Raw genomic sequence first — 16,003 nt, forward strand, 5'->3', positions numbered from 1 at the left:
GGTATAGACAGGCCTGACCGCGGGTAAGTCTCTTCATGATTGTCGATGTCGAGTATAGTCATGACCATTCTCTCTGCTGTATCGATTTTCATTTCTGGTGTTGAATATTCAGAGATAGAATGAGCGTAGCATCGATCTAACGTTTTGGACTTCGGTATATTGTCCTCCATTTTTCATACATGGTTATAATTTATTCGTATATATGATATTGACTTGCAATATTAAAAATCTTGCTTTGTGTTCCGACAGCCGAGCGGTTCTAAACTTCGTGGCTCTCGTTTCAGGAATGTTTTCGTGGTAAATTACGGTAAGGAAAAATACTGTCGGCGTATTGACTACTATTGCTACTTTTTAAAGCGAGCAGTCTAGTTAAAAGTCAAATCTACCTTAGAAAGTCTGGAGAAACCAGCACGATCGTTTGGGATCGATCCACCGAGTGGGCACACTGGTGTCGCATTTTGGTCACATTTAAAGAAAATTTTATCGCTGAGTCGAGCTTCATCCCAATCAGATTTAGATCGATTAGTGTTTCTGAGTGCAGATAAAATTATCATGTCGAAGGCCTAATTAATTCTAAATGTAAACATGATGCTTATCTCTTTCTGTGCTAATTTTGACAGCAGGACCGAAAAGAGCTCTTCGATGACGGATGAGCTCCGTCACGCTACATGATATCAACATAAAATGCACAACGTTATCTATTGCAAATAATGATATTCTAGGCTCAATGCTGTATCTTAAAATTTGCAATTTGTAGACTAAATAATCTGTTGTTAGAATGAATATCGTCTTTTATGAGTATGACGTTTAATAATATGGCCTAAATAAATGACTTCTTTATTATTCGTCTTGAATAAGCTTGATAGTTAGCGGTCTTGATTACCGAGCACTTTGAAAAACAACAAGCCGCATAGAAACAATGCTGTTTCGCACACAGTCCTCGGACAACCGGAACAAAGCCTCGCAAATTGGCATAAAAACTCCGGTAGTGGAGCTATACCAACGTTTTAATTCTGTCTATCAAAGCCCAGTTCAAGAAAGAATTCACTATCTAGAAGGGAAACTTGTCGAGCTACTGCGAGAAATAAAGGGTATCAAGACCGATAATAAACGGCTTCGTGCTGATTTGGAAGAGCGTGAAATTCAACTGAGTAAGTGCAGAAGTGATCTTATTCTGTCTTACGAGACCAGCATGCAGACCAGAGGGGATATGTTAGAGTTGCTGGAAAAGCTTCAAGAATGTGATTTAATGAAAGATGCTCAAGAAGCTGAGACAATGAAAGACTGAATGGATTGTGCGCTACACAGTCGATGAGACAGATAGCATAACGAATAAACGACGGTTATTGCATCTGACATATACACATCTGCAGTTCATAACATTTTACTCCGATTGGAAGTGGTTACCCTCATCGCTACTTTTTCATTACCAAACACCGCCGACACGTTGTAGCCTGTGCACGAGGTACCATTAAGACAATGCGTCAAGAGGGCTTCTTCTTTACGCACACGTCGGCTGATCAATATGTGCAATAACTCGTTCTGGTGTCCGCACTCATCTGAAGTAGGAGTGACGGTCACTTCAATCAACGTATTTTGTTTCAATTGCAGTACAAAAAAGTCGCGGTAAATTCTCTTGATATATTATTATTTTGTACAAATGTAAGGGCTCGAGCACTCGAGATAATGGACACGTTGGACATAGTGAAGATGTTTGGCAACACAAATTCAGCATCTTTAGAATAAAAAATGTGCCATCTTACAAGTTAGAACCTGCTTAATTACATCTTTTGCTTGTATATGATGGACGTTCATGACTATGGTACCGACTTGCGACATCGAATATATACATACCTCTAGATATATTGCTGGGTGGCAAGAACCCATATTTTTTCAAATCCGACTCTTTGGGTTTTGGATAAAGGGTCAGAAAAGTGTTTATGAACACTTTCCGGTGACATCATTCATCGCCGATAGCTTCTACGCCATTAATAAAACTATATTGGTATATTTCTTCATCAGAACAGCCTACGCCATCCATTTAACTTTCCTGATTTTCTAGAACAGTCATTTTCAGAAGCCTACAGTAGCCCGCAGAGTTGGTCTAAATTTAAGTTAGGTTTTAACACTTACGTCCTCAGAGAAATAATGGATTGTTGAGAAGTGGAGGGCAAATGCCGAAGTGAATTAGTTAGCAGCTACACAACCTACCCTTCCTACATGTCCGTAGCTACCTTCCTGTGCGCCCTTCTTATTCCCTGCTCCTCTGCAGCAGCCGCTCTCGAGCTTCTCCCTGCGACGCCCCTACAAGATGAATGGTCGTGGGGGGAGTTTTGGATGTGACCCAACCACATCCAGTTTTTACATCACCATCTCCTAATCAGATCTTGTCATACGTGAATCGCCGATCCCAGTCATCATTCGTTGAGTCATCTCCTATCTTCAGACCATTGATCACCTTCACGCCATCAATCGACGAGTCCTTGGCTCGTCCAGCTCTCATTACGCGGCGCCTTTTCAACATGGATAAACCCAGCAGCTGAGAGATTTTTCAGACGCGGAACCAAACTACAACCTTGAAGAAACATTTTGATAAAAGGGTATCGGATTCCAATCGATCAGCTAGTATTCGAGGACAATCTAATCTTGAAAGCTTCAACAACTTTTCGAACCAAAAGTCGTTTTCCTCACGATTCCTATATGCGTTGACCAGAAATTGGACGTATTCAGTACATATTGCCTCGCGTCAAATAAAGAGTCTTCAACATCTTTTTTGTCTTCCGTGGTCATTTTATCTCCCAGATAGCGTGGATCCAGATTATTGATAATTACTATCCCGTTGCTGAACAAGAAATATAGCCGCGCTTGGACCACTTTCAGTAGATATCTCTTTTCCCAAGGGTCTTTACATGTTAAGCGTCAGAATTGTTGTGCATCGTCGGATTTTAATGCGCGGTATACTCCAGAAGCAAGTACGAAACTTTTCTGGAATATGATGACTGCTTTGTCCATCGGCTCTAAACTACCAATATTTTTCTCGAGATAACACAAGAAATTCGCATCAGTAATGATATCGAACACTTTCTGAGCACTTGCTTTCGTATTGACTGCACTGAAATTGAAATCTTGAGCTGAGTTTTTATAATATTTCATAATGAAAAATACCATGAATAATAAATGCACTTTTTTACAGGCTTGTGCCAGCAGGTTACAGTAATGCCGGCACTTCCTCATTTTTTGTTGTTCAATAAGTTTTGCCTTGATATGAAAAGAATGATATACGAGTTATTTACAGTTAGAAGCGAATGTAAACAAATACTCGAATAAGTTACCATCGAGATAGTCTGAGACAGCTCTTCCTCGCTTGCTTTTGGTGGCTGCAAAAATGTCCTTCAGGATGAAATGTAGGCCGTGGCTCACAAACTCGTTTAAGAACACTCCAGGATATTTTACTGCAGCAATTTCCACGCCCACTTTCTGTGGTAGTATCGTCGGTTTTATAGCTCCAGTAATAGAAAGATCAAGCGTTAAATGACAGGACTAAGATCGTCGGCAAAAAGTTGAGCCATATGGCCCTTTTCGTAAATTCTCTTTTTCAATGCGATGGAAGGATGGTCCAGTGATAGAATAGTGCATGACAACTAGCTATATGTTTTTTTCTTTTAAAGATATCCGATAGAATGTAATTGTGTAAAGAAGACTGGTTTGTGTTTGTCGAGTGATTTGCAATTGATCCAGATTGCTTTCTCTTCTTCAAGCACGACGAGACAAACAATTCGGGGCACTCATCAACCTCAAGCTACATCATGGACTCAAAAAATGGCTTCAAAACTGAGCTCTAGCACGTTCCGATTCAAGTCGATAAGTGACGCAGCCTTTGCAGTCTTTGCAGTGTTTACAGGTGGTAGACTGTGCTTTATGTGGTTGCAAAAAGTCAGTAATTAAACACCAAACGTCTTTGACTTTTATCCCCCCCCCATTTTTTAGTAGGGACTGCTGCAGCACCAACGCATTCTCTAGCAAGATTAACGGCGGATGCGTCAAGGGCAAGATCGACGGAGACATCTGCTTGGTTGCAGTCTGTCATTGATTTAGCCGTCAAGGGGGTACCACGCTACTAGCCGCTGTGATGATGGCAAGAACACAAGAACGAGGAGAATATGGACTGTAAAGTCCGCTTGGGACCTGCGTTTGGCTCGAAATTAGTCTGTGTTTCATAAAACCCAAAGGAAACATTTTTTTCATAAAAATGAGGAACGGGTTTTTGTGATAAAATACCTAAAACCCAGACTCGACTACGATTTATAGGTGTGTTGAATACTGACTTTATTCAAAAAAAAGTTCTGCTGTAAGAAGTTGACTCCACTTGTGTCAGTGAGCTCAGCGCAGACGAAATTCGTTTCTCATTAAAATCGAAAATGGTAGATGGGCTATACCAAACTGCCCCTGGACAATAAAAGGTTGCTCAATACTCAATACCTTTGCGAGGTTGACTCTCCGCAAATAGTTTTTTCGATCTAATCTTGAGCAATTTTAGCATCACCCGACCCTTCAAAAGCAAGGTATGCATATGTGGAAATAATTTGATGCCGTAAATACGAACTCTTACATGCGATTGACTCTGAGTCTCCATAACAACGTGAAAGTTTTTCACACGCGCGAGAGATAAAATGTTAGCTACTTATCGATCCGTTATGTTATCACGCATTTTTTGGTGCGACCGTGCACATTCTCGACATTTGGGAATCTTTCCGGTTTAAAATTCTGACCGCAACGAGATCGAACATTTCCGGCTAGACAGCGCAACGCTGAAGATGGTTGTACTAAGCCCCTGTTCCATCTAGCTTTTGTTACTCATGCACAAGGTACCGTAAGTTATTTCTCGTCGTAGTTTAAGAGTGCAAAAAGGCTTAGCAAATATAACTTTTTCGCTGAGATCCTGTCGATCGAACAATCTGGTCCTTTGTTTCTGAACTGGGTGTCATGGTTTGTTCGTCGGAAGACTACCTGAATCAACATTTTCTGGATCGTGTTTTCTACCTCGTGCAATTGCTGCTCATTCGAGATAGAATACAGCTTTGCGCTTAACGAGATATACAGCCCTCACATTTCAACAAAGGTGTAATTTTCATGAAAGTCAGCGGAAAGACAAGGCTTTAGACTAGCTGCACAAGTCCTGACCAGTGTTACGACATGTTTGTCGTTGTGTTTTACGATCTGCTCAGCTGCTCGCATTGTATTAATAGCTATACGCCGACGAACTTTGCATAGGTGATAAAAATTACTACATCATTGCAACCATGAAGTCTCGGCAAGAGCTTCAGTCACCGCAAGTAGCTGTCGCTACTGCTGCTATGGCCGTAGGAAAATCGAGGTGCCGTTTCAGGGCTGTTCAGACAACAATGTGTGCTCTTCCAAACACGAACATCGTCAAAATTGTTTGTGATGATGAACAAAATAATGGTAACGAAGTGATTGATAGACGGTGTGCCAAATGTTGATGTTGCAAATAATTGGAGCTGATAATATGAGCTCGTATGAGATGACATGATGAGCGTGATAGCTGTAGTTCAGGTCTCGTTGCATAAGCTCTACTGTCACCTATTTTTTAGCAACTTTTTGATTAAGATGTGCTATTCATCAGGATGATGACAGCAAATGTTCACGCAAGACGATAAAAACATTCATGTTAGAGGTACGAAGTTTCGATCTATTATCAATAAGACATCTAGGGCGACATGAATAAAAGAAAAGCTAGCCTTCATGTACCTGGTCACGGCATCTTTACAACTTGCGCATTCTTTCAACAAAAGTGCGACTTATTTGCTTGTTTTCTTCAACTGATCATACATCTTCCAAAATTTGAAAGTGGGACGGAATTCTGACTCTGCCATCAACGTATCCATGACGTCTAGTGAAGGCATTTTATCCTTCAGCCACTTAGTCAGCAGACCAGCTGTCAATCGCTCGAGGATGGGTTTCCAAAGTGGGGCATAGCCTTCGATGTCTGTTTCATTGAGGATGTATGAGACAAGTTCTTCTTCTTTTACAGCTTTCGACTCTAAGAGCTTTTCAACTCCATAAATGTCCTGCCCATGATATTCATCGGCAGTCAGCTCAAATATCATGATATATTTAGCCAAACTATTATAAGTTGAATCCTTGAGCCGAGATTCGTTGACAGTTCCCGCTCCATTGAGCAAAATTCTCGTGTCTAGGCGGGTACCGGCTTTCACCAGCGCGGCAACCTCCGCTTCGGCGTCTGGCGACAATTCTAATGGAGTTTGCACGATCGCATCAAACGGAGACTTCGACTTTCGTTTTGAAAGTGTGGTCAAAATGATTTCATGCGGCGTTAGTATTTTCGGAGGGTTTTCTTGATGCACATGTGACGCTCGTTTGTAGTTTAAATAATTAAACCATTCTAAATCTTGCGCTGTCATCTCTTGGTGATCAGTGTTAGATATACTCTTTCGTGTCCGGAAAATCTTGGCAAAGAAGTCGCAAATTTTCTCCCAAATTCTTCTGAAAATGTCAGCGAATGACCCTCTTTCTTCACCGTTATTGTCTTCACCAACCTTCTTCACCACTCTCATTGACTTTTTTGCTTGAGAATCGTTCGAACCAGCCATTAAAGCGCGATTAAGCTGGACGTTGGGAGCCACTAATTTCGACATTGAATTTCTTGGATTGACTAAAGCGATGACTGCGAGGAGAAGTAAAGACAAGCTAACGCCTCGCATACTCGACAACGCGTTTCTGCGGAAGTTGAGGAGTGCTGATAAACCATCAGGTTGGTTGGACGGACCCTTTTTCTGTATGCACTTCCAATCCATGTTACTGTTGTGATGCATACTCTTTATCCTGTGAAACCATGTGCGATGGGTCGGTGAGGTTTTTGAGTTACATTCACTCGCAACGCCACATGCTCATACGCTTATGATTATAGTTTTCTAATAGCTTGACGGTAAATACAAGCGAAAAGTGAAGAAGAATATGCGTGGGATATTGCAGAGAGGCATGAGACTAAAGTGGACAGGTCAATGTTTCCGGTCGCGGAGGTAGGATCAGACCAGATTTCAGGTTAAGGAAAGGGGCAAAGACGATGGGGATCCCGTATGATCAGCAAAGAATGTTATCCGATTGTATTGGTAGAGTTTCGTCTCGTTTAAGTGTACATTTAATTCATTAGCAATGATAATATTATATTCGCTATGACCAGACACTAACATTGCCGCATGCCACGTTACTCTGCGCACTGTAAGCATTTTGATTGAAAGTATTGAGAATGCGTCTGGTCTGCGCTGTAGTGAGTGGGATTGTTACACCAAGGCTTCTCTATCGTAACTACGTTTTTTGTTTTCCTGATCCGCCCGGTTTTTTTCTCTGTGTCACTATTATGAGGTATTTGTGTTGGTCTATCATATCGCTTAAATTTGCGTTGAGAAGTTCAGTGTATTTCGAAGTTCAGTGTATTTCGAAATGAGTGCTAAATTGCGTAAATTACCTGGTCAAGGTAGCAAAGCGTTGGATCCACCGATCACTTCTCCTTCATCGAGATCGTCTGTTTTGTCCGTCGTGACAAATGACGCTTCCTTAGTATGGTGATCTATGTTGTTCATTGATTTTTGCTGCGTGCTAGAAATTCATACCTCACATCTGCGAGATATAGTTGATGGCGGCCTCGGGCATCTGTACTATGGCATTGTCGGGGTTGCTCTCTTTTGCAATGATATTGTTTGACGAAGATCTGACGTCAGTAACGCAACTGCGTCTATTCTCACCTTCCATGGTGACAGGATCCGTTCTCTTGACAAGTGCGATATCAAGTGTAGATAGAGTTCAGCAGTATTGCTAAATTGTTGTTTGATGTTATGCAGTTGGCGTGCTTAATGGAATGCTAGAGTATTTGACTAGAAAAACACCAGGCGAATTGGTGCTGCCGCCTGGACACCCGGCTATATCACCTAACAAACTCGCAGAGATGGAAAAATTCGACGAGAATGGTAATCCTATAAAACGCGTCAGTCGCTGCCCGATGGGCTTCTAGATAATCACTTGTTTGCTCCATCAAGAGACCGCGTGTTATTGGAATAGGCGCCCATTTTCACTTAATTCTTCCGGGCGATTGGTACGTTGAACTTCAACTGCATATGTGAATGCATCAGTGCCAACACTAACTCCCTGTTGCATAGCCAGTGTAGTTACATGTTTAAGTCATGTATGTTTTGCAGCAATATACCGATCGCCATTCTTGTATCAACTCTACTTTGCCTATTTGTGTCGGGAGCACTGTCGACAGTTCATGCGACCACTTTTTCTGTTGTATTTCAACTCCAAAAGCACCATGCCTTGAATTGTGTTACTATCAAGAGACCATTATCTTAGCGTGTGCCATCAGCGCTTATCGCTTTCAACAGCACGATCTGGGCAAGCAAATCGACGTCTGGGGGTACGCTAAGGATCGTATTCAGCATTTGAGAGCAAATAAACGCTCCAATGTCCTTTGGTTCTAGCACACGTACGACATTTAAGCAAGCACAGCAATGGCAGGATGAGGTGTCAATGCTGATGCCTTGTTTTGGGTGATATTTCGTGGTGTCGTAGTCTTGCCTGTCGCTGCATAATTCAGATATATAGAAAGCCACGATGATTACAGTAGTGCATACTATATTTACACGTAAAGTAATGATCATAATTGCATCATTCTCATACCTCGCATTGTTATTACTAAAAGATGATTTGTGATTTGTAAATCGGTTTGTGAAGGTATCCTGCGTTTTTTTAGCAGTGGCACCTAAGGTTATCAAAAAGAAGTTTTTGGATACTCTATGGCACTATATCCAATGGACCAAGTTGTGTTCTTATAAATATCGCTCAAAAGATTTTAGCCTTCGCTTATCACTTATATATTCCTTCAATAAGTTTTGGCTAGAGCATTTTCGAGCACACAAAATTAAGCCAATGTGTTAATGTATGTTTTCATACGTACAACATATATACATAAGCTTCCCATTTCTATGCTGTTAAGTTAAATAGCATAAAATTCTGAAAAGTATAGATATCTTTCTCTAGTATATATTTTTCTAGAATTCACGAGCTAAGACCGAACTCTGCAGTGACGTGTGATCGAAATTTGCCGTGTGAAACGAGTTGAAACTCAAAGCCCGCTTGCGTATGGGCGCATGATCTTCGCATCCAAAGTGTTCATAAGTCGGCTGAATTGTCGCTGAGAATGGTCTGTGGTTAAGCCCATCAATTTCGTCCGAACTGTTGTCTGGTAGTGCACTGCGATTGATGGCTAGCGAGCACAAACTGCATATTGTTAATTTCATCTTGCCAACAACTGGAATATCTGCATTGATAGTTAGTTTACAACGGGCACAGATCACCTGCAAAGTAATGACGACATAACGATTCATTAGATTACCAAGAAGAGAAATAGGATGATCGATAGAGAAACCTCGTTTATCAAAGTCCAAACGTACCTCGCCACACTTTTGACAGTTATATCGCCTTTTGAACGTGCCAATATCGTCCACACACACAAAACACGTCTTGACGTTCCCTGGTGACATTAATTCGCTTCGACGCGCAAAGGTTTGACTGGCAACGCGCTTCATGTGAACGTATTTTTTTAAATGCTCTAAACTCATGAGTCTTCGTCGCAATCCTTTGACCGCTACCCACTGTGGTACATTTCCTTTCAAGTCGGTGTACACTGCTTGAACAATGTCAAGTGTCTTGCGGTCGCGCTTGTTCTCAATGAACACCGTACCTGAGCGATAGATACTGCCTCTTACAAAGCCATGAGACTTTTCCATATCCGGACAGCTCTTGATCTTGACTGAGTGCAGACATCGAACAAAGCCTCGTCGACCGTCGGCCAATGTAAGGCGGCGCTGAATTTCGAGGCAGCAAAAGTCACGATTCCGTATCATGACGTAAGGAGACCGCAAAGCTGACCAGCGTATTCCGATGAAAACGGTACTGTTATCTAAACGGTAGGGTTGAATCTCGTACAGCACGATCGAGTGTAAAATATCCGGCGACAACTTTTTTTCCAGCTGCATGTTAGGATGTGTCATGTCTACGTCGTAAAGTTCCATAATTTCCTCGATCCTGGACTCCATCTGAGTGATCCCTCGAAAATAGTAGACGCTTTTCTTAGTCTCAGATTTGACTCTGACTTTCTCCACACGAATGCTCTCCATCTGTTCTGTAAATTCCCATTTAAGACCGTAGTGCAAATGCTCTTCTTCGCAATCAAGACTCGAGTCTGTGCTGTTAATGTTAACAACATCACTTGTTGAGAAACGTAGTAATTCTTTGCACGCACGATGGGCCTCGCGAATAATCTGATCCTTGCGTGATTCCGATAGTGGTGGACAGTGAAACTCCTTCCACTTTGGCTGCTTTGACTTCATCGTCTACTTTGGTGGAGGAATGGCGACAGAGTGGTGAAGACCGCGTGTTTTGAACAGTAATCGACTTAATCGATTTATCCTGATGTCCGGTCTGATTTTCATATGCTACACATCAGGAACGCTAAAATATTGAAAAAATCAATTCAGACAGCTGAAAAAAATGATAGTATTGCTACTATGTTCTGTTATCGGATTATGTTCACTGTCTCACTCCTGATCAATTTATAAACAGCCACAGTAAGGAATCAAAGCCTTAACACTGAAAAATATTTTGCCGGCATGACGAACGAGCTGTGAGACCTGCGCACGCCTTTATCATGGATAGATTTGCGCTACAACTTTAACCTGGATACTTTCGGTCATTCATTCCACAAGTTGATCTCGTTTAGATTTCGCTATCTCCTTCTAGTCAGGCCGTTTTGGGGACCTACAAAAGGAAAGAGGGAGGTACAGCACAGCGGTAGGGTTGCAAACGGTAAGTAATGGGTTCTGTTTGAGTCCAGACCATCTGTCTTGGAGTATTACTTTTTCGCATCCACTGTTAATGTAGTATCAGATTTTTGGCTTATTCTATAATGCCGATTATACAAATATAATACGAGTTCTTTCACATTTAACAGCCTTTGTACAAAATCTAGCAATATCGCTAACTAGGTCTCTTACAATCATACAATCTGTAGAGGAGTTCGAAGGGATGTATGATATTTACAAGAGGTACTGGTTTATATGAGAATAGTTCTGGAACTATATTTGTACATATGGATTGGTCAATACTATTATCAAACCTCTTTAATTGAGCTTCCGCATGTGACTACCGCATTTGCCAATAAGCTGCTTCCCCAACTTTAGCTTATCCAATCAAAAGTGATGGACAACATTTGAGCCCCCCACCTCAATTTCATATAATCATTTTCGCTTACGATGCCATTTTCAAAGTATGATATGCAACTTGAACACTTTATGTCATTTGTTGTGTTGTTAGAGATATATCACGGGGAGGTACTCGTAAAAGGCTTCCGATATGCAAGATTTATGGCAGCGTTGCTAAAAGAATCCTCAGCCTCTATAACAGGCGTTGAAGTTGTCCAGTGTGGTTTCGGTGATACTGGCCGAAGCTGTGAGACTCACGGGTTCTGTGGCCAAGTGTTTATGATCGATCGTGCGGATTCGTTTAACTTAAAACTCTTTTCAACACAATGTCTCGGCTCAAGAGTTATAGACAACGATCACAATTGTTGTGGGTCGCTTAATGCTTCAAAAGCTGAAGAGAGTCTTGATGTTAACAACTTAATTGCACATTCACCTCCTGTAGATCAATCTTTCACGCATAAGCTTCGTCCACGATGCGTATATACAGGAAGAGTCGCAGTGACCTCGGTTGGTAGCGTGCTGAATCACCGTCGGCAACTTCACACGCATATGGTTCGAATATAAACACTATTGGCCATAATGGAGAAACTTTAAGTTGCTATGAAAAGAATTGAAGCAAAACTGGATGAAGGCCAGTCAGCGTTGCTACAGATATAATGAAGTACTGGACAAGGAGACTCGTTGCAGATTTCTGATCCACACAATTTAGGAGCCTGTGTTGATAATATCATGTACTTTATCTCTTCACTTTGTTCATGCCGCAATCAACATGTAGACTTCGAATTTGCTCAAACGTCTGAACGCGCTGCAAGAAAAATTGGTTATCATCACTTATTGAGAATCTACCCTAATTGGCCTATTAGGACAATTTTATCTTGCTTGCTGTGTCCCCTCACTTCAATGCGTTTTGAGTTCGCATAACATCACAGCTTAAACGAAAGGTCAAGTCCATCGCCTTAGGAAATTAAAAACTGCAGGATTACATCTGCATTCATCTTTCACTTCTTAAGTCCTGGTTTTTTGTAAAAGCATCAATCTTGTAGTAAGAAACTGTGCTTTACTAATCTCAACACTAGGTTTGCCGTCGAGCGAATAGACACTCGAAAAATTGCGACAAGTAAGACAAAACTTGACTTGTGTAGTCGTTTGCACCCGCACCATTAAATTGTGCAAGATCAACTGCAAGTCAAACATTCTCTTGTGTACCTCTTTTGGCGGCGAGCCATGAACCAGATTTGCTTGAAAGGGTGTATTTTTCGCTTTTCTTTTTCAGTAGATACATTACGAAATTGCTACCAAATGAGCGCTCTAGCATTGCCGTTGGCTTCGAATTTTGGTGGACTGCTAGCTGACTGTGTTTTAACGTCAAGCACACAAAGGCTCATTGTCTTGAAAATAGTGATGGGGTGATTATTTCTGATATAAACTATATCAATAATCTGTTTTACTTTGCTGACGTACAACGAGGGAATATCTTGGACGATCCTTATTCGTCTGTCAAGCTTAGTGAACAAGAGCATATGAGCTCTGCTGACGACACTAAACGCCTTGCTGATACTGAATGTTAAGCTGCAGATAATTATGACAATACCAACGCGACCTCAGTACGGAGGACGCCGAGATGATTCAGTGGATCAGTCGTCGTTTCAAGGAGTCATGTATGAGCAGTGTTTGGCGCATGCAGCAACGAGATATCCGTGCAATTTGCACATATGCCATAATTCTCTCGGAACCCGCTGTAACAAATGCATAGAAGTTGGCTTGTACGCTTCAAGCCTATGCACAAATGCATAGAAGTTGGCTTGTACGCTTCAAGCCCAAGAGCCTCTAACCTAATTTGGTCTAGTAAGCTATACTAATTCGGGGGTATGTTTAGAATGAATTCTGCAGGCTAAAACGCATGAATGTGCGTTAGACTAATATTTAAAATAAACGGTCTTATGTGCGGCTGGCAGCCACAGTGCAACCACGGACCTATCTTCATAAACACGTATGAACATTCGTGACAACAAAAGTGCAATGCGTATTTCGTTCAAATGTGAATTATTGTTTTGGTTCCAAAAGTTTAGGATGTTAGCATAGAAGACTACAGTACATGCCGTCACACCCTCACCAAGTCGCGGGAGACTTTGGATCTCACGCGATTACCGTCATTTAAAGACACTGCGCAAAAGCGATGGCTCAGGAGCAACGACTTTGCTTAACGACTTACCTCACCCTTTGTAGATGTCGTGCCTGCACTTCAGGGCATACTTGCACCGGGATTCGCTTTCAGTTCTCTCAGACATCAGCCAAACAATCCCCCAAAATAGGCGCGGTTCTCGCGATCGATACGCCAAAAGTAATTCTGGGTAAAGATGCCGGGGTGTCCTCCGATGAGAGGGTCAAATTGGTTTTTCGCGTCGTGACCAAGATTGCCGGCTTCACCCAACGACACATTCGACAAAAAGCAGGTGCTCACTGTTTTTTCTGCATGAATTACGTACTTCGTGCCCTTTAAAACAAAGCCAAGTGCTGCGACACCCCACCGAGGGACTTGACGATATCCCAGCACGTCAGCAACTAGCTAGACTTAGCTCAGAAAGTCCAGCTTACCTATTCGCCAACGTAAGACTCGCGGACACTCCTCTTATCACATCGACATTGCGCTTCAAGCCGCCTGAAGCTTCTTGTCGCGCTGGGTCAGAGCCCACAAACGTCGATGCGTCGGCCTTTACATGTAGACCTATTGCTCTCAAACCACAGGTCATCGCACTATATTCGTGTCGCTACCTCAAAGCTAAGGCTATGTAGCGTCTAATGCCTGTACAGACACGTTTCACATCCGACTGGCTCGTGATATATCTTTACTAATGCCACGTAGAACACAAATTGTGTTTCTATTCTCTTAGATTTGTAAAGAGTGCAACTTGATAATATCTTTTTACTACAACCGCGAACGGTAGTCACAACCTAGTCTTCAAGACTGCAGAGACTGCATGCTTTTGACAATTCATCGCGTTCAAAATAAACGCCCTGCTACATACTCGCGCGTGTCTAGCTGTCTCTGGCAATCCTATTGATATTAGAACAAATTTGCTACGAAGTGTAGCCGCTCTGATATCAGGAATTTGAATATGATTGACAGCTCATCCCACGATGATCAAAGCCACTTTGTGGCGTTACGGTCAGCGGGTGAAATGCTCAATTTGTTGCGAGGACGTTCTAAACAAACTTTGCAAGAGTTTCGGTGTAAAGCGGAGAATTCGATCCAATACAGTGGCCACCGGCAAATCAAGTTGACAAAAATTCTGAGGAACAGCTTGTCTGTTTCCTCGCCGGTAGTGTTGTGGTTGACAGCAGCAAAATAACCAATTTTGTTCAGATAGTTCACGAAGTCCTCATTGCCATAACCGGATGCGTCTGCATAAAAGTTCAAAATAAACTATGCTTACGGGCTGCCAGCTCTTTGTCAGAGCCGGCACACTGACCTAAGGCGCAGCCGCAGTGGTGAGATGTCATTTGTTTAAAAACGTTTCACACGTGCGCAAGCACATGCTTACCGACTTTTTTATATTTGTTGGGTGGCATCACGTATCAAGCACCGAGTCTTATTATACCAAAAAGACCAATCATCACGTGTCTCGTACAGTAATCTGTACATGAGACCCTCATGAGCGATAAATAATCTAAACTTCATCGGTGCAAATGTGCAATCAACGCTTCGATAAAGCGGCACATATTCTTAATAAACACAAAAAAATCGGCCTTAAAAGTGCAACACATGCTGCACAGTCCCCGTACGTTGTACGCATCCTAAACTCGGCGAGAGCTCACAATGTTGTTGACGCAAACCTGCATCCAACGCCGCTCACAGCGTCCGAAGACGGGGTCGTATGCTTCTTTGACTGCCGCATACCTGACGAAGACGACGCAATCGAGAGCATTTTGAACGTTGAAAGTGCAGTCACAACCGTCGGCTTTTTGGTCCTTAAAGAGAAAACATTGTTTGTCTCACAGGCACTGAAACGCTTGTATTGCCAACTCGACTGATGCTGTTATTTGAAAAAGCGCTCGTACCGAGAGATGACGTGTTCATTTATCATGAGCTAGGTATTTTTTGCTGCCACTTAAAGCTGGCGGTACTTGAACGTTTTGATGCGTTTATGCCCATTGGCACCTGCCTGAGAAGAGCGAACCCTTCACCAAAGGCGACGTATCACCACAGACATGAAATGAGCGTTTTAACTGGATGGGCAAAAATTAAAGGCTTAATTAGGATTTTCTCAACCCGCCTAATCTCTCGCACCCCAACTCTATGTGACATGCATTCTAGAAGCGATTGCTCCATGTCGGCATAATATACTCTATTTTATGCAAATAATTCACTAGAAGAAACCACTTGAGTAAGCCTGGAATAGTTGCATTGGTAAAATCAACAATGGATTTGATCTTGACAAGATAGTCAGAGAATAGAAAGTCTCAATGAAGCATCTCAAAAGGGTTTTTGTTATGGCACAAGTGTATTTTAATATAAACGGATTAACTGCCGTGTCATCCCAAAAAAATCACTGGAGAGGACGATATATGATCACTACCCTAGACCCGGTGGTGTGGGTCGAGTGTCAATGCTTCTGGACCTTACACTGTGTGGCGCGGGTTTGAGCTTCTCAGCGGACAAAATCGTAATCGTACCAGACATGCAAGAAATGTCGGCTGCATGCTAA

General features: G+C 42.2%; 8 protein-coding genes across 8 annotated transcripts; 5 read left to right on the forward strand and 3 right to left on the reverse strand.

Annotated features, from left to right (window-relative positions):
- Window positions 1-919: 919 nt before the first annotated feature.
- PHALS_10617 (uncharacterized protein) lies at window positions 920-1,288 on the forward strand (the record flags this gene model as incomplete). The annotated part of the gene is made up of 1 exon (XM_024726072.1): window positions 920-1,288. One exon carries the CDS (start codon window positions 920-922, stop codon window positions 1,286-1,288), a length of 369 nt encoding a protein of 122 aa, XP_024576785.1.
- Window positions 1,289-4,261: 2,973 nt separating this feature from the next.
- On the forward strand, window positions 4,262-5,818 carry PHALS_15446 (uncharacterized protein). Its single transcript, XM_036407441.1, has one exon. It carries the CDS (start codon window positions 5,301-5,303, stop codon window positions 5,499-5,501), a length of 201 nt encoding a protein of 66 aa, XP_036263143.1. The 5' UTR covers window positions 4,262-5,300; the 3' UTR covers window positions 5,502-5,818.
- Window position 5,819: 1 nt separating this feature from the next.
- PHALS_10618 (uncharacterized protein) lies at window positions 5,820-6,836 on the reverse strand (the record flags this gene model as incomplete). The annotated part of the gene is made up of 1 exon (XM_024726074.1): window positions 5,820-6,836. One exon carries the CDS (start codon window positions 6,834-6,836, stop codon window positions 5,820-5,822), a length of 1,017 nt encoding a protein of 338 aa, XP_024576787.1.
- A 646-nt stretch (window positions 6,837-7,482) lies between these two features.
- PHALS_10619 (hypothetical protein F443_14537) lies at window positions 7,483-8,204 on the forward strand (the record flags this gene model as incomplete). The annotated part of the gene is made up of 5 exons (XM_024726075.1): window positions 7,483-7,599; window positions 7,673-7,817; window positions 7,881-8,006; window positions 8,076-8,131; window positions 8,196-8,204. 5 exons carry the CDS (start codon window positions 7,483-7,485, stop codon window positions 8,202-8,204), a joined length of 453 nt encoding a protein of 150 aa, XP_024576788.1.
- An 882-nt stretch (window positions 8,205-9,086) lies between these two features.
- PHALS_10620 (hypothetical protein L914_20799) lies at window positions 9,087-10,427 on the reverse strand (the record flags this gene model as incomplete). Its single annotated transcript, XM_024726076.1, has 3 exons — window positions 9,087-9,392; window positions 9,489-9,721; window positions 9,779-10,427. 3 exons carry the CDS (start codon window positions 10,425-10,427, stop codon window positions 9,087-9,089), a joined length of 1,188 nt encoding a protein of 395 aa, XP_024576789.1.
- Window positions 10,428-11,348: 921 nt separating this feature from the next.
- On the forward strand, window positions 11,349-11,911 carry PHALS_10621 (uncharacterized protein; the record flags this gene model as incomplete). The annotated part of the gene is made up of 3 exons (XM_024726077.1): window positions 11,349-11,664; window positions 11,740-11,849; window positions 11,906-11,911. 3 exons carry the CDS (start codon window positions 11,349-11,351, stop codon window positions 11,909-11,911), a joined length of 432 nt encoding a protein of 143 aa, XP_024576790.1.
- Window positions 11,912-12,279: 368 nt separating this feature from the next.
- PHALS_15444 (uncharacterized protein) lies at window positions 12,280-12,994 on the reverse strand. Its single transcript, XM_036407442.1, has one exon. The coding sequence runs from the start codon at window positions 12,815-12,817 to the stop codon at window positions 12,590-12,592; it is 228 nt and encodes a 75-aa protein (XP_036263144.1). The 5' UTR covers window positions 12,818-12,994; the 3' UTR covers window positions 12,280-12,589.
- Window positions 12,995-15,060: 2,066 nt separating this feature from the next.
- On the forward strand, window positions 15,061-15,329 carry PHALS_10622 (the record flags this gene model as incomplete). Its single annotated transcript, XM_024726079.1, has 2 exons — window positions 15,061-15,076; window positions 15,154-15,329. The coding sequence occupies 2 exons, from the start codon at window positions 15,061-15,063 to the stop codon at window positions 15,327-15,329; spliced, it is 192 nt and encodes a 63-aa protein (XP_024576792.1).
- Window positions 15,330-16,003: the final 674 nt, after the last annotated feature.

The sequence above is a fragment of the Plasmopara halstedii genome, assembly GCF_900000015.1.
Source record: "Plasmopara halstedii genome assembly, contig: Scaffold_484, whole genome shotgun sequence".
Taxonomy (NCBI): Eukaryota; Oomycota; class Peronosporomycetes; order Peronosporales; family Peronosporaceae; genus Plasmopara; species Plasmopara halstedii.

Excerpts from the sequence above, each read along its gene's own strand:
- PHALS_15446 (XM_036407441.1), top strand. The coding sequence starts at position 5,301 with ATGAAGTCTCGGCAAGAGCTTCAGTCACCGCAAGTAGCTGTCGCTACT.
- PHALS_15444 (XM_036407442.1), bottom strand. The coding sequence starts at position 12,817 with ATGCTCTTGTTCACTAAGCTTGACAGACGAATAAGGATCGTCCAAGAT.